Here is a 22,500-nt window from a genome sequence, read left to right as displayed (position 1 = left end):
CCAACCACATGGTTCCGGGTTCAGTTCCACTGTGTGGCACCTTGGGCAAGTGTCTTCTACTATAGCCTTGGGCGAACCAAAGCCTTGTGAGTGTATTTGGTAGACGGAAACTGAAAGAAGCCCATCAGCAGATGTGTCTGTGTGGTAAGAAGCTTGCTTCCCAACCACACGGTACCAGGTTCAGTCCCACTGTGGAACCTTGGGCAAGTGTCTTCTACTATAGCCTTAGGCGAACCAAAGCCTTGTGAGTGTATTTGGTAGACGGAAACTGAAAGAAGCCCATCAGCAGGTGTGTCTGTGTGGTAAGAAGCTTGTACAGCAAAAATGTAAGAGGTTTATTGCCTCATTAATGTGTGTTTCTTTTGAACTGTGTAAGAGGTTTATTGCCTCGGCAGAATCGTTAGCATGCCGGGCGAAATACTTAGCGGTATTTCATCTGCCGTAACGTGAGTTCAAATTCCGCCGAGGTCAACTTTGCCTTTCATCCTTTCGGGGTCGATAAATTAAGTACCAGTTATGCACTGGGGTTGATGTAATCGACTTAATACCTATGTATGTCCTTGTTTGTCCCCTCTATGTTTAGCCCCTTGTGGGTAATAAAGAAATAGGTATGATACTTTAAAAGAATAATGTTTTAGAGAAGCAAAAGTCGGTGGGTGCTTTTCATCTTCTCCCACCTTTATCATCCTTGTATCATTATCATTCATCGCATTAATGTCCGTGTCCAGCCCACAAGCTTCCTTACTCTATGTACTGCCTTCATGGCAAATTTAATAAAATTTAAGAAGCTTGCTTACGAACCACATGGTTCTGGGTTCAGTCCCACTGTGTGACACCTTGGGCAAGTCTCTTCTACTATAGCCGTGGTCCAACCAAAACCTTGTGAGTGGATTTGGTAGACACAAACTGTATATATATATATATATGTATATATATTTATGTGTGTCTATGGTTGTCCCCTCCCCCCCTACCACCACCACCACCACCATCATTGCTTGACAACTGATGTTGGTGTGTTTACATCCCCGTAACTCAGAGGCCAATAGAATAAGTACTAGGCTTACAAAATAATAATTCCTGGGGCCGATTTCTTCGACTAAAATACACTTTTCAAGGTTTTTGCTCCAGCATGGCCGCAGTCAAATGACTGAGCCAAGCAAAAGAATAAAAGAGTACAAGACTAAACGTTCATAGGTAAAAACAAAGACCAATCCAAGCCATGAATTGCTAAGATGTGTTGTTAAAAGCTTAAGAAGTGTTCTTACGATAATATATAATGTCCAGTCAGGCCGATCACTAGCATGTAACCCTCCTGCCATTGCTGACCAGTTGCCATCTCTCTCTCTCTCTCTTTCTCTCCCTCTTTCGTTTTCTCTTTCTCTCTCTCTAAGTAAGAAGTCTTTACAATATATATTGTGATATATAATATATACAGTATGTATAGAGATGAGATTCCCTGCTGACATATAGCCTTGTCATTGATGACCTGCTACAGCTCTTTCTCTTACATGCACTTTACTATCTATCCATACGTCTGTCTGTCTGTCTGTCTATCTATCTATCCTTCTATTCATCTATCTATTTGTCTATATCTCAATCTATCCATCTCTCTCTCTCTCTCTCTATCTGTCTATCCATATCTCTCTCTTATATATATATATATATATATCCATCTCTCTATCACTCTATCTCTCTATCTCTCCATCTCTCTCTCTCTCTATCTATCTATCTATCTATCTATCTATCTATCCACCTCTCTCCCTCTCTCCCTATCTATCCATACATACATCCATCCATCCATCCATCCATCCATCCATCTATCTATCTGTCTGTCTGTCTGTCTATCTATCTGCCTATCTCTTCCTCTCTCTATAAAAAAGTGTTACTAATAATTGATTAAAGGTAGTAATTTATTGGTCAACTAGTGACCTATAACCCTATTAGTGTATACATCTCTCCCCCCTCTCTCTCTCTCACACCTTCTTCCTCTTTGACATATACCTCTATTATTGGGCTCATCTCCGTCCCTCTCTCTCTCTTTCCCTGCCTGTCTCTCACTTTCTGTCTTTCTCTCTCTCTCTTTAACCTATACCATGTCACTGTATACCTCTTCCACTTTCTTTCTTTCTCCCTCTCTTTCTCCCTCTCTCTCTCTTTCTCTCTCTAACATGTACCTCTACTGTTGTGCACCTCTCTCACTTTGTCTCTCTCTTTCTCTTTCCCTGCCTCTCTGGCTGCCTGTTTCTCACTCTCTCTGTCTTTCTGCTTATCTCTCTCTTTTAACCCCCTCCCTCTCTTCAACATACATTGTATCACTCTATAGCTCTCTCTTTCTTTCTCTCTCTCTCTCTCTCTCTCTCTCTCTCTTACCTCATAATACATGATAGTAATTTATTGCTGACTATTGACTTATTTCTGTCACTGTATACACCCCTCCCCCCCTTCTCTCTAACCTATTCCCTAACATTCTCTACCCCCCATACCCGTTTTCTCTATCTTTCTCTTTCTTTCTCTCTGTCTCTCTCTCTATCCCTCTTATATCAGCCCTAATTTTTATGTTTATTTTGTTCCCTGCTTTTTGTGAAAAACACAAAAAAAAACACTGGTGGTTCTCATTGCGTTGTTGTTGCGGTGAGGGGTGTTTATGGTAACGGTGGTGGTGGTGGTGGTTACAGCATGGCCGGTGGTTGTTCGCTTGGTTCACAGCATTTGTGATTGTGAGATCCAACAAAGAAGAGACTGTGCACCTCAGGGTGGAATAAATACTACAAGGTATTTTCGTTTGATGCACAGGGTCCGTGGTCAATTTTCTCACCGGTAAATGTCAATGTGTGTGTGTGTGTCGTCATCATCATCATCGTTTAACGTCCGCTTTCCATGCTAGCATGAGTTGGACGATTTGACCGAGGACTGGCAAACCAGATGGCTGCACCAGGCTCCAATCTGATCTGGCAGAGTTTCTACAGCTGGATGCCCTTCCTAACGCCAACCACTCCAAGAGTGTAGTGGGTGCTTTTTATGTGCCACCAGCACGTGGGCCAGTCAGGCGGTACTGGCAACGGCCATGCTCGAAATGGTGTTCTTTACATGCCACCTGCAAAGGAGCCAGTCCAGTGGCACTGGCAACAACCTCACATTTTCCATTGATATATCTATATATACACACACAAACACACATATATATGGTTGGCTTCTTCACATTGAGTTTGAACTTGGAAGGGAATAATTCTTGCAGTAATGACCATTATAGAGTTATCTATCCATCCATCCATCCATCCATCTATCTAGCTATCTATCTTACCATCTGTCTATCTATCTATCTGTCTGTCTGTCTGTCTCGGGTCAGGACCTATGGACAACTTCCAAAGATCCCTGGCCTAGCAGTGCTATGGAGAAGTGCTACCCGTTCGGGATAAGTTCTACAGGCACGGCTCAAGAAACACTGAGCTGACCTGCACAAGATGCAGTCAGAGCGACGAAACTGTTCTGCACGCACTCATGCAGTGTCCAACCATTTCCAATCTGTGGGCTTATGTCAAAAGACTGCTGTCACGTGTGGGATGAGTTGGTTTATAAGCCGAGTCTATCCTCAATATTGTCACGCCTCCTTCCTTCAAACGGGAAGGAAGAGCTATTTTCATCATACTTGTGGCTATGGTGAAAGAATATATCTGGTGGATGCATCTGAAAGGATTAGAGGCAAACACTTTCCTCTCTGATCAATCTCTCATCAACCTTTTCAAGTGATACTTGAAAAGGTTGATGAGAGGTTGATCAGAGAGAAAAGTGTTTGCCTCTAATCCTTTCAGATGCATCCACCAGATATATTCTTTCACCATAGCCACAAGTATGATGAAAAGGAAGGTGAGAGTAGAGAGGGAAGTTTTGTCTAGTGAATGTTTCAAAAAAAGATGGGTGAATGTAGCAAGGATGGTACGTATGAATGACGAAGCCACCTTGTGTATGATCCTATGAACCGGAAAAAAAATTTTAAACAGAGAGTTACTTAAAACAGAGAGCACTGCATCCTTCAAAACTTCCATGCTTCCTGAGATTCGCCAACACTACACTTGATTTTCTCCCCTCCATACACACACAAGCATGTATCTGACTCATACATTGTTCGCTTTCCAGACATTTCTACATTACTGCATATGCTTTATACGCACTTTTGACAAGTTGTGGTGCACCTGAGCACTGTATATAATAATTTCATTATTATTATTACTTGTAAATAAATGTGTTAACATGTGACATTATTGCCCAAGTCTTTTCGTAGGTTTTTCTTTCCACGGATAAACCTCCCCATTCTTTGGGAACTTTTTTGTATTATTTCAACTTTTTTGTGTATTTCACAAATGATTTCGATCCCTTTTCATCATCTTCTATATATATAAACGTCAGTTTGTCTGTCTGTGTGTCTGTGTGTCTGTCAGGTTGTACCCTCACCCTGACCACGGCTTTCAACCGATTCTGATGAAACTTGACACATACATAGCCCAATGTCATAATTCAAAACTAACGCAGCGAAAATTTTGAAAATTTCCCCCAGTTCTGAAAAAAATCAATAAATTCGACATGGGGTCGAGAATCTAAGCTTTTTATATGCATTTTTAATGCATTTTTTTTTTGCTATTTTTTTGCTATAACTCTCTAAAAATGCTTATATAGTTATTTCCCTTACAAACCCGAGCAACGCCGGGCGATACTGCTAGTTGTGTATAATTTTGTTTTTTTTACATTATTTGTTTTCGCCCCCCCACCCTCAAAAAGAAAAACTCTACATTGTATTTGTCCCCTCTATGTTCAGCCCTTTGTGGCCAATAAAGAAAGTTATCTATCTATCTATCTATCTGCCTGTCTATCTATCTAACCACCGCGGAGGCATAATGGCCCAGTAGTTAGGGCAGTGGACTCACTGTCATAGGATCGCAGTTTCGATTCCCAGACCAGGCGTTGTGAGTGTTTATTCAGTGAAAACACCTAAAGCTCCATGAGGCTCTGGCAGGGGTGGTGGTGATCCCTGCTGTACTCTTTCACTACAACTTTCTCTCACTCTTTCTTCCTGTTTCTGTTGTACCTGTATTTCAAAGGGACCAGCCTTGTCACATTCTGTGTCGCACTGAATCTCCCAAGAACTACGTTGAGGGCACACATGTCTGTGGAGTGCTCAGCCACTTACACGTTAATTTCACAAGCAGGCCGTTCCGTTGATCGGATCAACTGGAACCCTTGTCATAACCGATGGAATGCCACAATCTATCCATTTCTCTCTCTCTCTCTCTCTCTTTATCTGTCTATCTATGTGTCTATTTATCTATCTACTTATCTATCTATCTATCTATCTATCTATCTATCTATATATATATATATATATATATATATATATACAATCTATCTATCTATCTACATATCCATCCATCTATCTGTCTGTCTGTCTATCAGTCTCTCTCTCTATATATATATATATCTATCTCTCTATCTGTCTGCCCCTCAATTTATCTCTCTCTTTCCTTCTCTCACTCAGGTCCATGATACTGAGGTCATTTAGTGCAATAACAAGTCAGACCCCCCTCCCTATCTCCTTCTACCTCTCCCCCTCCACACAACATCTAAATGCTTCATTCAGTTGTTATTTCTAGTTATTGTTTGTTTGTTTTCTTTTTCTTTTCTCTTTTCTTTGTAATCCATTGTTCTGTTGTTCTTTTATTCTCTTGTTCTGTTGTTCTGGTAAAACAGCGTCAGTAGACATGAGAATTGTTGATATTGGGTTAAATTTACATCTCAAGTTCATCTACACAAACACACACACATATGCACACACACACACATATGCACACACACACACACGCATACGCTCACACATACATGCAGGCATGGCTGTGTGGTAAGAAGATTGCTTCCCCTGCACATGCTTCCGGGTTCAGTCCCACTACATGGCACCTTGGGTTGGGCAAGGGTCTTCTACTTTAGCCTCAGACAGACCAAAGCCTTGTGTGTGGATTTGGTAGACGGAAACTGAAAGAAGCCTGTTGTGTGTTTATATATGTGTGTGTGTATGTGTCTTTGTATCTGTGTTTGTCCCCCATCACTACCTGACAATTCGTGTTGGTTTGTTTACATCCTTGTAATCTAGCAGTTCAGCAAAAGAGGCTGATAAAATAAGTACTGGGCTTTTAAAAAAAAAGTCCTGGGATCAATTCATTCGACTAAAATAAAATTCCTCAAGGCATTGCTCCATTATCTAATGACTGAAACAAGTAAAAGATACAATTTATAACTATATATGTATATATATATATATACTCCTTTTACTTGTTTCAGTCATTTGACTGTGGCAATGCTGGATCACTGTCTTTAGTCGAGCAAATCAACCCCAGGACTTATTCTTTGTAAGCCTAGTACTTATTCTATCGGTCTCTTTATGCCAAACCGCTAAGTTACGGGGATGTAAACGCACCAGCACCGGTTGTCAAGCGATGTTGGAGGAGACAGACACAAACATATACACACACATACATATATATACATATATACGACGGGCTTCTTTCAGTTTCTGTCTACCAAATCCACTCACAAGGCTTTGGCTGGCCTGAGGCTATAGTAGAAGTCACCTGCCCAAGGTGCCATGCAGTGCAACTGAACCCAGAACCATGTGGTTGGTAAGCAAGCTACTTACTACATAGCCACTCCTACACCTATATATATATATAATAAACAGAAGACAGGTGTGGTATTAAATGCTTTATAGGATATACACATGTTTCAAGAAAATGCCTAAATAATTACATAACACTGGTAGAAACATTATGCACTCATGCAGTTTACCTCATCAGTGTCTCACCATAAATAGAACAATTTATGTTGAAGTTCCAGATATATATACTTTTTGCCATTTTGCAAAGAATCAAGCCTTGTGAGTCTCAAAAGTAGCAGACTTAACCTCACATCAAAGAAATCCAAGCAACACTGCACCTCTTTTGAAACCAAAATGTGAGAGGAAAAGAGAGAGAGTTTCTGACTACCAATTCACTCACAAAGCATTGGTTGGCCCCAGGACATTTGCCCAGGGTGCTAGATAGTGGGACTGAACTCAAAACCATGTGGTTGGGAAGCAGACTTCTTTCCACACAGCCATGCTTGCGTCTGCCTTATCTTAGACAATCACTGGGATTCTCCAGCCATTGTACTTATCGATCAATATCCATATCCATATTGATTACTTGTATTGATTTCTCTCTCTCTCTCTCTTTCTCACTCTCATCTTTCTTGTAATTTTATTAAAAATACCAATATAGATATTCATTACTTGTGCGTAGCTAATGCGATGCAATCAAACACCCATCAAGATCTTTTCTGATTGTACTTTTCTGCCTTGTTCTGTCTGCTTCACATAAGACAGGTAAAAACAGGTATTTGGGCCAAAATGTTAAAGTGGTCTCAATAAAAACTGTCCATTAAAAGTCTGTGTTAATCTACATTCCATTCTATCCATCGATTCAGACAACTTGCCTGGCTCAGTGCAACTCCTCCTTTGTGCCAAATGCCATAATAGAACAATGGGGCCTACATATCTGGCCTGGGTTTAGTCTCTTTGCTCTTTCGCTAGCTGAAATGTCCCATCTGTACAGTCCAAGACATAGATCGGTGGTTCTCAACCTGTGGTCCACGGATCCCTGGGTGGTCGGCAAGGACCTCATCAGTGGCTGAGATATGGTTCCACACTCCTCGAAACCCTGAAGCAAGGCCCCACTATGGGAAGCAGTTTAAAGTCGTATCCACGACATTAATTGTGTTCCAAAAACCAGCTTAATGCAGGTGAAAATGAGGGAGAAACAAGCTAATTCACACACACACACAGAAACACACACATACAAACACACACACATACGAACACACAAACACACACACGCACAAACACACACACATACATACAAACACACACACATATAAACACACACACAAAACGATCTTGTTTCCAGTTTCCGTCCACCAAATCTGCTCTGTTGTCATAAAAGCTTTTGTTTGGTCCAGAGCCTCTTGTAGAAAGCACTTGTTGAAGGTGCTTGAACCCAAGACCGTGTGGTTGTGAAGCAAGCTGATTGACCACACAGCCATATCAGTGCCTTCGCCACACATGTGAAAAACTCACCATTCCAGGGCGGTTTCTGTCTCACACTTACCTGTTACATATCGCCATCATCATCACCATCACCACCATCATCATCATCATCATCACCATCACCACCATCATCATCATCACCATCATCACCATCACCACCATCATCACCATCATCATCATCACCATCATCATCATCATCATCATCACCCTCATCATCACCCTCATCATCACCATCATCATCATCATCATCACCATCATCATCATCACCATCACCATCATCATCACATCACCCTCATTATCACCATCACCATCATCACCATCATCATCATCATCATCACCATCACCATCACCCTCATTATCACCATCATCATCACCATCACCATCATCACCATCATCATCATCACCATCATCACTATCATCATCACCATCATCACCACCTATAGTTTGTTTATGCATAATATTTTAGTCCTATTTATTTGTTTATTCATTCTTTAACCTTCCTTCCTTCCTTCCTTCCTTTCTTTCATTTCTCCTTCTTCTTCTTCTTCATGTCCTCATCAGCTGATCATCGACAGTCCAGTGAGTCCAGCCACCAGCATCCTTCCCTTGCTCTTTGTCGTCTCCGTCACAGCAATTAAACAGGTATGTCAATAAAACCTCCTACATTAATTCTTTTATCTTTTTTTTCCCCATTCATTTCCTGGTTTCAGGTTGCTGGCCTATGGCCACGCTGGAGCACTACCTTGAAGGTTTTTTTAATTTTTTTTTTTTCCTTTCTCAGTCAATTACTATTGCTTCCAGCCCTCATTTACATTGATCCTTATTTTATCGACCGATTTAATCAAATATTCCCTTATTGATCCAGGTTAATTGATTAAGCTCTGATCTTTTAGGAATTACTTAGACTTATAAGGGAAGGAAGCACTCCGTCGGTTGATCCAAATCAACGGAACAGCCTGCTCGTGAAATTAACGTGTAAGTGGCTGAGCACTCCACAGACACGTGTACCCTTAACGTAGTTCTCGGGGATATTCAGCGTGACACAGAGAGTGACAAGGCCGGCCCTTTGAAATACAGGTACAACAGAAACAGGAAGTAAGAGTGAGAGAAAGTTGTGGTGAAAGAGTACAGCAGGGATCACCACCATCCCCTGCCGGAGCCTCGTGGAGCTTTTTTAGGTGTTTTCGCTCAATAAACACTCACAACGCCCGGTCTGGGAATCGAAACCGCGATCCTATGACCGCGAGTCCGCTGCCCTAACCACTGGGCCATTGCGCCTCCACACTTAGACTTATACTCTTATTCACACACATACACATGAGCACATACACACACATATACATACACACACGTATACACACACAATATGGTGTTGTACGGATGCAATTAACATTGGATGAGACGAGCTTCCATCATCAGGGTAGGGATGATCTCACATTTCACATCTTAATGATGGGTGGCTCATCTCATCCAGTGTTAATTGCATTCATGCGACACCATATTGTGATGCACTAAATCTACCGACACATATGCACACGTGTGCATGCATGATTAGATGCAAATATCATAATGTCAAAGCCATCTGTGCATCGTAATTAATATAAATGCTCACATACGCATATATAATGATATTATATCTTTACTACCCACAAGGGGCTAAACACAGAGAGGACAAACAAGGACAAACAGATTAAGTCGATTATATCGACCCCAGTGCGTAACTGGTACGTATTTAATCGACCCCGAAAGATGAAAGGCAAAGTCGACCTCGGCGGAGTTTGAACTCAGAATGTAGCGGCAGACGAAATACCTATTTCTTTACTACCCACAAGGGGCTAAACACAAAGAGGACAAGCAAGGACAAATGGATTAAGTCGATTATATCGACCCCGGCACGTAACTGGTACTTATTTAAATGACCCCGAAAGGACGTACAAATATATATAAGCAAACATGCATACATACGTACAAACACACACACACACATATATGCATGCATAAATATAGATGTAAATATAAACATACATGCGTTCATATTCTAAGGCAGGTAAAAAAATTCCCAGGATCCATGGACGAGTCCTCTCAAGCAGTCTTAGTCCCTCATCGTCGCTGCCATGTCCTGCGTCTCCCAGAGCCTAGTGTCTGTCCTTAGGGCATCAACATGTGTCATCCTCGGTCTCCCTCTTCTAGTGTGTCCATGCAGGGGCTCCCACAGGAGCACTGAGAGCAATATCAACTCTGAATGACGGTGAGCTTATCCAGCTAACCTCAGTCTCCTCTGTATTATGTTCAAGCTAACCTTTAGGAGGCTCTCGTACAGCTCTGAGTTCTTCATCCTCAGGGTATACTGATTAATGTTCATAAATTTACTCTTTTACTCTTTTATTTGTTTCAGTCATTTGGCTGTGGCCATGCTGGAGCACTGCCTTTAGTCGACCAAATTGACCCCAGGACTTATACTTTGTAAGCCTAGTACTTATTCTATCGGTCTCTTTTGCCGAGCCGCTAAGTTACGGGGACGTAAACACACCAGCATCGGTTGTCAAGCGATGTTGGGGGGACAAACACAGACACACAAACATATACACACACATACATATATATATATATATATATATATATATATATATATATATACATATATACGACGGGCTTCTTTCAGTTTCCGTCTACCAAATCCACTCACAAGTCCTTGGTCAGCCCGAGGCTATAGTAGAAGACACTTGCCCAAGGTTCCACGCAGTGGGACTGAACCCGGAACCATGTGGTTCGTAAGCAAGCTACTTACCACACAGCCGCTCCTACGCCATACTTACAACATAATATAATACTGGTTGTAAATTTTAAAGAAAGGCCAATAATTTCAGGGGAGCAGCTAAGTAAATTACATCGTTCCCAATGCTCAACGGGTAGTTATTTTATGAACCCTGAAGGGATGACAGACATAGTCATCCCAGACAGAATTTAAACTCGGAATGTAAGGATGGACAAAATGCCGCTAAGTATTTTGCCAGGAGTGTCGATGAGTTTTCCAGTTCATCACCTTATTTACAAATATAATAATTATTCCAAATTTTGGTATAAGGCCAGTATTGGGAAAGGGTGTAAGCTGATTAAGTCAACCCCAGTGCTCAACTGGTACTTGTTTTATCAACCATGAAGGGATGACAGGCATAGTTGGCCCGGGCGGAATTTGAACTCAGAACATAAAGACAGACGAAATGGTGCTAAGCATTTTGCCTGGCATACCAACGCTTTTACCAGCTTCCATAATAATAATAATAATAATAATAATAATAATAATAATAATAATAATAATAACTAGTGAGTTTAGTTTAATGGCCTACCAATGTATACTATGAGTTTCTTTGCCCTAGGAGTCGGGAAGACAATCGGCAAGAAATGGAAGCAAATTTTAAAGAAGAAGAAAAAAAAAGAAAATAATAATAATAATTAATAAATTTCAAGCATTAGGCTTGCAATTTGTGGGGAGAGGATTAGTTGATTACATCGACACCAGTGTGTAACTGGTATTTAATTTATTAACCCTGAAAGGATGAAAGGCAAAGTTGACCTCGGCAGAATTTGAACTCAGGATGTAGCGGCAAACGAAATACTGCTAAGCATTTCACCCAGTGTGCTAACGATTCTGCCAGCTCACCGCTTTAGTAGTAGTAGTAGTAGTAGTAGTAGTAGTAGCAGTAGCAGCAGCAGCAGCAGCAGCAGTAGTAGTGGTCCTTTCTATTATATGCATGAAGCCTGAAATCTTGAGGGAGGAGTATAGTCAATTACATTGACCCCCAGTACATAACTGGTACTCATTTCATCGCCCCCCCCCCTCCCCCCAAAAGGATGAATGACGTAGTTGGCTTAGGTAGACTTTGAACTCAGAACATAAAGACAAACAAAATACTGCTAAGCATTTTGCCCAGCATGCTAACAATTCTGCCGGCTCACCACCTTAGCAATAATAAGAAGAAGAAGAAGGGCAAAAGATTGTCTTAACTGGTACATCACACGTATTGAGAAGAGCATTGTCGATGTGAGAACTATTACTACCCATGTATTTTAATTTAACTTTATTTTTATCAATAAAGAAAAAAATGAATGAACTGGTGAGTTTAGTTTAATGGCCTACCAATGTATACTATGAGTTTCTTTGCCCTAGCAGTCAGGAAGACACTCGGCAAGAAATGGAAGCAAATTTGAAAGAAGAAGAAAAACCCATAAATAATAATAATAATAATAATATAATAATAATAATAAATGCCCTGATGCAGTACCAGGCAGGGGCCATGCCCCCTGATGCAGTACCAGGCAGTGGCTCTCATGGCTTCTGATCTTAACTGATTGGAAGTGTTATCATGTACATTGCACACACATACACACATACATCCACACACACATTCATACATACACACATACAAACACATACATACATTCATTCACACATATGCGTATACATACACACATACGCTCATACACGCATACATGTGCACATGCATACATACATTCATACACACATATATACACATTTGCATATACACATATTCACATACATACATGCATATACACATACACACATGGGCACACACATGGGCACACACATGGGCACACACATACAGACACACATGCATACATGGACATTTATCTATTTCCCCTCCTCCCTCGTCCGTCTCCACCACACACACACACACACGCACGTAGGCATATGCCAAGTAATCAATACACCTGACCTTTCTCGATCAGCTGTATTGATCGATAGGTGACCTACCCATCCTGCTCGGGGTTTTTATTCTATCTAGAATCAACACAACAACTCGATAAAGAAAGAAAAAATGGATGGCAGAAAAAAAAATTGGGATTTTTAATTCCCGACAACCTAAACATCATCATCATCATCATCGTCATCATCATCGTCATCATCATCATCATCATCGTCATCATCATCATCATCATCATCATCGTCATCATCATCGTCATCATCATCATCATCATCATCATCATCGTCTCATCATCATCATCGTCATCATCATCATCGTCATCATCATCGTCATCATCATCGTCATCATCATCATCATCGTCATCATCATCATCATCATCGTCATCATCATCATCATCATCATCATCATCGTCATCATCATCGTCATCGTCATCGTCATCATCATCATCATCGTCATCATCATCGTCATCATCATCATCATCGTCATCATCATCATCGTCATCATCATCATCATCATCATCATCATCATCATCATCATCATCATCATCATTCATCATCGTCATCATCGTCATCATCATCGTCATCATCATCATCATCATCATCGTCATCATCGTCATCATCATTATTTATTCAGCATCTGCTTTCCATGCTGTCATGGGTTGGTCGGTTTGACTGACAACTGGCTTACTCAGTCTATAATATTCTTTGTTGTTATCTTCCCTAAACACACATTCCAAGATTTGTGTCATCATTACCATTGTCAAGCGTTACCACCACCGCCACCACCATCATCAATATTCTCATCACCATCATCATCATCATCATCTTCGCCAAGTTCATTGTTATTTTCGTTGTCGTTGTCCTCGTTGCTGAAATTGCACTGCTTGTTGTTGTCACCACTGCCAGCCTCCTCCTCCTCCTCATCATCATCATCATCATCATTATCTCCACTACCACCACCACTACCATCATTATCATCATCACCATCATTGTCATTATAATAATAATAATAATGAAATTCTTGTATACAGTGCTCAGGTGCACCACAACTTGTCAGAAAGTGTGTATAAAGCATATGCAGTAATGTACAAATGTCTGGAAAGCGAACAGTGTATGGGTCAGATACATGCTTGTGTGTGTATGGAGGGGAGAAAATCAAGTGTAGTGTTGGCGAATCTCAGAAGCATGGAAGTTTTGAAGGATGCAGTGCTCCGACAACTAACAACTGATGCTGGCAGTTTGTTCCATGCTTCAGCAACTCTCAGCGTGAAAAATGTTTCCTAAAGTCACGGAAGGAGCTGTGCTGTTTTCTGACTTTGTAAATATGTCCACGGGTGTTAGACGGGTGGAGTTTGAAAAGGTGCTCAGAGTTATTGTTTGTACGATGGTTAATAATTTTATGGGTGTCTGCGAAGTCAGCTGCCAGACGTCGGAGTTTCAATGTGTCCATGGCCAGGGAAGTAAGGCATTCAGGATATGGCAAATGCCTGATGCCTGATGGAGTACACTATAATCCTCTTCATCATCACTGCTGCTGTCAACACCACAATGTGTTGAGAGGGATTCTTTGGGGTTTGATATAATTCACCTCTGGAAACATGGGTGGTTCGTTCAACATCCTTAAACAATCCTTATTCAGGGACCTTTTGAGCAGGATGGGCTACTCGAACAGAAAAAAATTCTAACTGGGGCCCCACCTGCAAGGTCATGTGCTGTTTATCTTGATATGAGATCACCATGTCGCGCACATATGGTTGTGATGCATGTGCCTGGTGTACCCTTATCTGACGGGTAGTCATGATGGGTATACTGGGCTTCGTATATAATAATAATGAAAATAACATCGAAAAATATCTTAGGAATGAGAACTCAGGTTCGAAATTTCCCTAAGACACCTGATGAAGGTTGGAGGCTGTATCAGCCGAAATGTTGTGTTAACAACAAACAAGATGAGGACAAATATCCATCAAATGTAAATAATGTAAATAATATGATAATAATAACATTGAAAAATACCTTAGGAATGAGAACCCAGGTTCAAAATTTCCCCAAGACACCTGATGAAGGCTGGAGGGTATATCAGCCGAAATGTTGTGTTAACAACAAACAAGATGAGGACAAATATCCGTCAAATGTAAATAACGTAAATAATTGCTCATCTGTTAATTATAGGAAACTGTTTTTTCTTAATAACACCCAAAATAAAATGCTTGCATTATGTAATAACACAGATGTGTTTGTGGGGTGGGGTGCGTACGTGTTTGGTTGGAGGGGGTACATTGTGTGTCTGGGATGGTGGTGGTGGTGGTGGTGGTGGTGGTTGGGGGTATTGCGTTGCAAGTGTCAGTGTCATAGAATCTGTATAATTCTTGAATAAGAAATGTAGAATCGACCTACTTTTCATCCCAGCGTGTACGCACACACACACACACACACATACACACTCACATACACACGCATGTTCATATATAAATACACACACACACATACATACAAACCTTTTATATGGACACACTCACACTCACACACACACACACTTTTTGCTCACATGCACACATGTTCATGTAAACATACACATACACATACTTGCTCACATACACATACACACGTTCACATGCACACACACACACACACACACTTGCTCATACACACACACATGCTCATATACACATACATACGTTCACATATACACACACACACACTTGCTCATATACACACACACATGCTCACATACACTGCACTTGCTCACATACACACACACATGCACTTGCTCACATACATGCATTCACATACACACATGCACACACTTGCTCACATACACACACACATGCTCACACACACACACACACACTCTTCACTCCCATCCTAAAGGCAGTTAATATTTCTTCTTCACATGTTTTCAATTAAATTGAGAAGGAACACACACATACACACACACACACACCTACACACTTCTACTCATAAATACACGCATGTACACACATACACTCAGACGTTTACATAAATCTACCCGTACACACACACATATTCACATATGCACACACCTACAATCAAACATATACATAAATATACACACACTTTCATACACACATATACCAGGCGCAGGAGTGGCTGTGTGGTAAGTAGCTTGTTTACCAACCACATGGTTCCGGGTTCAGTCCTACTGCGTGGCACCTTGGGCAAGTGTCTTCTGCTATAGCCCCGGGCCGACCAAAGCTTTGTGAGTGGATTTGGTAGACGGAAACTGAAAGAAGCCCGTCGTATATATGAATATATATATATATATATGTATGTGTATGTGCATGTATATATATGTATATATATATATATATATATATATATATATATATATAATATATATATATATATATATATGTATGTATGTATATATATATATATATGCGTGTGTGTGTTTGTGTGTCTGTGTTTGTCCCCCTAGCATTGCTTGACAACCGATGCTGGTGTGTTTATGTCCCCGTTACTTAGCGGTTCGGCAAAAGAGACCGATAGGATAAGTACTGGGCTTACAAAAGAATAAGTCCCGGGGTCGATTTGCTCGACCAAAGGCGGTGCTCCAGCATGGCCGCAGTCAAATGACTGAAATGAGTAAAAGAGAGTAAAAGAGTATACCACATATACACATACTTTCATACATACACAGGCACACATACACACACCTACGCACATATACGCATGCATGTACACACACACACATACACATAAATATATAATTGCATTCACACACACGCATACATGTTTATCTTTGAAAAACTGCAGAAATTGCAACAATGTTGCATCCTACATTTTTGGTGGTGCCGTGACTTCAAAACGGTGTGTGTATTTGTATGTATGTATATTTATGTATTTGCCTGTGTGCAAGCATGTGTGTGCATATATGTGTGTATATCTATATATCTGTGTAGGTGTGTGTTTGTGTGCATATATGTATATGTGTGTGTATGTGTAGATTTATGTATATGTCTGTGTGCAAGTATGTGTGTATAAATATATGTGTGTATATTTATATATATAAATATATGTGTAGGTGTGTGTATGTGTGTATATGTGTGTGTGTAGATTTATGTATATGCCGCTGTGCAAGTATGTGTGTAAAAATATATATGTATATATATATATACATATATATATACATATATATATATATATATATATATATATATATATATATCTGTATATATCTGTGTAGGTGTGTGTATGTGTGCATATGTGTATATGTGTGTGTGTGTGTAGATTTATGTAAGCATCTATATGTAAGTGTGTGTATGTGTGTATATTTACGTCTAAATGAGAGCATTATGGAACCTAAACCCTGGTCTTAAAACTGCTTAAGTTACACGTGCAACAGTGTGGCATGTGGTACACCTTTAGTAAAACGGTGGTAGTAAGGCTCTTCGCTAGTAAAGACGGAACTAATGTATCGTCATAGGTTTGGTGGCTGGAATTGATGATGTCGGCATTGTAATGGAATCTGTAGACAGTTCTTGAGATTGCATCAGAATTGAGGAAATGAGGAAATATCTAGGACATGCAATGCCAGCAAAACCAGAGAACTGCCAAATGAAATGTCTTCAGAAATGAAGGAAGAATTTGTTAGTCAGCATTGTTGTCGTAGTCAAATTCATCATCAGCATTATCATCATCATCATCGTCATCACCATCATCATTGTCTTCATAATCAACATAAATTATCGTAGCCATCATCATCATCATCACCATCATTAATAATCATAATCTTCATAATCATTATCATCATAATTATAATCATCATCGTTATCACCATCATCATCATCATCCTCATCATCATCATCATCAATATCATCGTCATAATTTTCTTCATAATTGTCATCATTATCATAGTCATCATCATCATCATTATCACCATCATCATTATCTTCATAATCTTTATAATCGTCATCATCACCATCATAATCATCATCGTTATCACCATCATCATATTCATTATTGTAATCGGTATTTTTCATGCCCACTTTTCCATGCTTGCTTGGATCAGGTGGAATTTGTCGAGGCAGGTTTATTTATGGATGGATGCTCTTCCTGTTTCTAACCCTCACCTGTTTCCAAGCAAGGTAAACTGGTAGTATTTTTCCCATGACAACATCACTCGTATGATGATGAGGCTTGATTACAAACACCTCATAATGTCTAGACAAGAGTACACACATATGCATGCACACATAGATACACACACAGACTCATACATACATGCACGCATGCACACACATGTATACAGTAGGCTTCTTTCAGTTTCCATCTATCAAATCCACTCACAAGGCTTTGATCAGCCCAAGGCTATGATAGAAGACACTTGCCCAGGGTGTTACACAGTGGGACTGAACCCAAAATCACACGTGTGTGCACACACACACACACATGAATTTATGTATGTATATGTGTGTTTTATATATATATATATATATATATATATATATATATTTATATACAGATAAATAGATAGATAGATAGATAGATAGAAGATAGATAGATAGAGAGATAGATAGATAGATAGATAGAGAGGCAGATAGATAGATAGATAGATAGCTAGAGAGATAGATAGAGAGATAGATAGATAGATAGAGAGGCAGATAGATAGATAGATAGATAGCTAGAGAGATAGATAGAGAGATAGATAGATAGATAGAGAGGCAGATAGATAGATAGATAGATAGATAGATAGATAGATAGATAGATAGATAGATAGATAGATAGATAGATAGATAGATAGATAGAGAGAGAGATAGATAGATAGATAGATAGAGAGGCAGATAGATAGGTAGATAGATAGATAGATAGATAGATAGCGAGGCAGATAGATAGGTAGATAGATAGAGAGAGAGATAGCTATACATACACACACTTGCACACATGCACACATATATATGCATACATCACACCTAAAATCTGTTCACCTAACTCCCCAGACTGCGACCCCTTTGATTATTATGTGTGAGGCGCAGTTGAGTAAGAGACCAACAAAACTCCTTGTAACACCAAATATGAACTGAAGGCAAAGATTATGGCAGCATTCACCAACTTAAACAAGGAGACCATCAAGAAGAGTTGCAAGAGATTCCAAAGTCGTCTGGAGGCCATGGTTGGAGCCAATGACGATTTTATTGAATAAATTTACTCTTTAGTATTTCAGTATTTCAAGATAGTTTTATGTAATTTTGGTAAATAATATCTGTTAAAATGGGATGTCAGTGTTATTTTCAATTCTGTGTAATTTAGACAACTGGTTACTCACTACACCCTGTATATACATCCATGTATGTATGTATCTGTGTGTGTGTGTGTGTGTGTGTAAGTATATTATTTGTTGCAAACAATGACCTCACCAATATTGTAATGGTGTCATTTGTTTCCAGCCCACGACAAAAGCATAGCCTGGTTTTTTGACACGTCTTGACATTTGTGTGTGTTAGTGTCTATGTGTGTGTGTTTATCTGTATGTGTGTGTATGTGTGTGTGTCTGTGTGTATGTGTGTGTGTGTGTAAAGGCACATAGCTCAGCAGTTAGAACATTGAGCTTACAATCATTAGGTTGTTGTGAGTTCAATTCCTGGACCGGGCTCTGTGTTGTGTTCTTGAGCAAGACACTTTATTTTCACATTGCTCCAGTTCACTCAACTGTAGAAATGAGTTGCGACATCACTGGTGCCAATCTGTATCGGCCCCTTTGCCTTTCCCTTGGATAACACTGGTGGTGTGGAGAGGGGAGCTGATATGCATGAGCGGCTGGTGGTCTCCCATAAACAACCTTGCCTGGACTTGTGCCTCGGAGGGGAACTTTCTAGGTGCAATCCCATGGTCATTCATGACCTAAGGGGGTCTTTTTATGATGATAATGATATGAATAAGTGTATGTATATACATCAACATAAATATAAAAATATTTTTAAAAAATGAATAAATAAAAAAAAAAAAAATAATTAAATAAAATGATAATAAAAATATATATATATTTTTAATTTATAAGTTTAAATTATTAATTTAAATAATTTATTTAAATTTTAACTTTAATTTAAATATTTTAATTGGATTTTTATATTTTATATTTTTTATATATTTTTTAATTAATTTTATTTCTATGTATTGGCTTATGATTTTCACTGTTTGATTTGCCTAATAGTGGTTTTATCTCTAATTTGATATAATATAATATAATATATATATATATATATATGCACACATGAGTCAGCATACACACACCCACATAAATATCTACTTTTAATATTTCTGGTACACCTCTATGAACACACGCTACATATCTTTAGTTTTGTGACTTCATTAGAAATTTCAAATGTCCGTCATATCTACAGGTCAGTCAGTCCACGTCTTTCAAGTACAACAGGTTTCCTTATTGTTCTCATATAACACACACACACACACACACACACATATATATTCATACTTTTATTTTAAAGTTGCAGAATTATCAAGGCAATACTGTCACTCAGAGTTTCACGTTCCTGTTCATCGTACTGTTGTGTGTCTGTCGAATGGGAACTTAAAACTCTGAGTAACAGTTCTGTGGCAATTTTGCAGCTTTAATAAAAAGCATATTGCTCTACCTTTGGTAGTCGAGTACTATTTTTTCCACCTTGTTTTGCACTTATGTGCTCACCTGTGTGTGTGTGTGTGTATATATATATATATATGTGTGTGTGTGTGTGTATATATATATATACACACACACATAGGAGTGGCTGTGTATTAAGTAGCTTGCTTACCAACCACAAGCTTCCGGGTTCAGTCCCACTGCATGGCACCTTGGGTAAGTGTCTTCTACTATAGCCTCGGGCCGACCAAAGCCTTGTGAGTGGATTTGGTAGATGGAAACTGAAAGAAGCCCGTCGTATATATGTATACATATATGTATATATATATATATGTATGTATCAGCGTGTTTGTGTGTCTCTGTTTGTTCCCCCAACATCGCTTGACAACCGATGCTGGTGTGTTTACGTCCCCGTTACTTAGCGGTTTGGCAAAAAAGAGACCGATAAAATAAGTACTAGGCTTACAAAGAATAAAGGCGGTGCTCCAGCATGACCACAGTCACATGACTGAAACAAGTAAAAGAGTAAATATATATATACACATATATATATATATATACATATATCAATGGGACAACACATTGCCAGTTATGCATTGCCAAACGCATGAGAATTCTAAAAGATTCAATCATACCAGGAAGCATCCTGAATGCCAGGACAGAGTATTTTGGGCCATGCCTGCATTTTAGAAGATTCCCGCTGGTATTTTGGAATCTGCAAGGCAACACTGTAGCCAGAAGCCAACAGCCATGGCAGAAGGGCGATAATAGTTTACCTTTGTGGTTCTTTGGTGACCACAAGGTGGCAGTGCAGCCGAAGCTCAATGACCAATGGCAAAGGGAGATAATCACCTGGTGTTTATTTTTATAGAGAGGCATTTCCCCCTCCATATTTTGAAGAGGTCTTAGACCAGCAGTGTTTGGGGTCTGAAGACAAACCATAAGGTTAAACCATTTATGAGCAAGGAACCCAGAGTAACCCCATAAACTGGTCCCCTTTACAATATATATATTCTTTTACTTGTTTCAGTCATTTGACTGTGGTCATGCTGGAGCACCACCTTTAGTTGAGCAAATCGACCCCACGACTTATTCTTTGTAAGCCTTGTACTTATTCTATCGGTCTCTTTTGCTGAACCACCTCTAAGTGATGGGGATGTAAACACACCTGCATCGGTTGTCAAGCGATGTTGAGAGGACAAACACAGACACACAAGCATATACATATATACATGGATAGATATATATATATACACACACACAATGAGCTTCTTTCAGTTTCCGTCTACCAGATTCACTCACAAGGCATTGGTTGGCCCAAGGCTATAGTAGAAGACACTTGCCCAAGGTGTCACACAGCGGAACTGAACCCAGAACCATGTGGTTGGTAAGCAAGCTACTAAACCACACAGCCATTCCTGCACCTATATGTATATATATATATATTATTATATATATATATATATATATATATATATATATATATATATATATATATATATATACACACACATTTATGAATTTGTGTTGTAAGATTCCTGGTGAAACCATGTGTTGAAACAGATATTTTTATATTTCAGGATGGTGATTTTTGGGATTTTTTTGCCAAATAAACACACACACTATGTATTTGTCCTTCACTTGTCTTTTACTGTTATTATTCTCACCCATTCCATTGTTTGGAAATCTTTTGTCACACATATGTGATCTCTCCACAGACACTTTCCCTCTTTTTGTATGCTTATGCTCCGCTTATCCCATTCTGCTCTTCTATGATGTGTGTCCCCATATGTGCATGTGTCTGTGATTCCGTGTGTGTGTGTGTGTGTGCATGTGTGCACATGTCTGTGTCATTGTTCTTAGTAGCACTGTGTGATAAAAGATTTCCAGACATCAATTAGAATAACGACAGTAATAAACGAGCGAAGAACAATTATATAAAGCATGTGTTAATTAGGAAAAAAAAACAAACAATAATAATGACCATCCCAAATTTATATATACAAATATATATCTCAGAGTTGACTCCAGGTTATCAGCGTCATTCAGGCTCAT

At 39.5% G+C, this 22,500-nt stretch overlaps 1 protein-coding gene across 1 annotated transcript in view; it reads left to right on the top strand.

The window, feature by feature from the left end:
• The window catches only part of LOC115222057 (probable phospholipid-transporting ATPase IF), a 148,494-nt gene that overhangs the window by 71,042 nt on the left and 54,952 nt on the right, over positions 1-22,500 (top strand). The window contains exon 4 of the mRNA XM_029792161.2: positions 8,684-8,764. Coding sequence (XP_029648021.1) covers positions 8,684-8,764 — 81 coding nt within the window. The remainder of the gene's footprint in view (positions 1-8,683; positions 8,765-22,500) is intronic.

The sequence above is a fragment of the Octopus sinensis genome, linkage group LG19, assembly GCF_006345805.1.
Source record: "Octopus sinensis linkage group LG19, ASM634580v1, whole genome shotgun sequence".
Taxonomy (NCBI): domain Eukaryota; kingdom Metazoa; phylum Mollusca; class Cephalopoda; order Octopoda; family Octopodidae; genus Octopus; species Octopus sinensis.
Note: the sequence above shows the minus strand (reverse complement) of the source record. Positions and strands in the feature narration are given on the sequence as shown.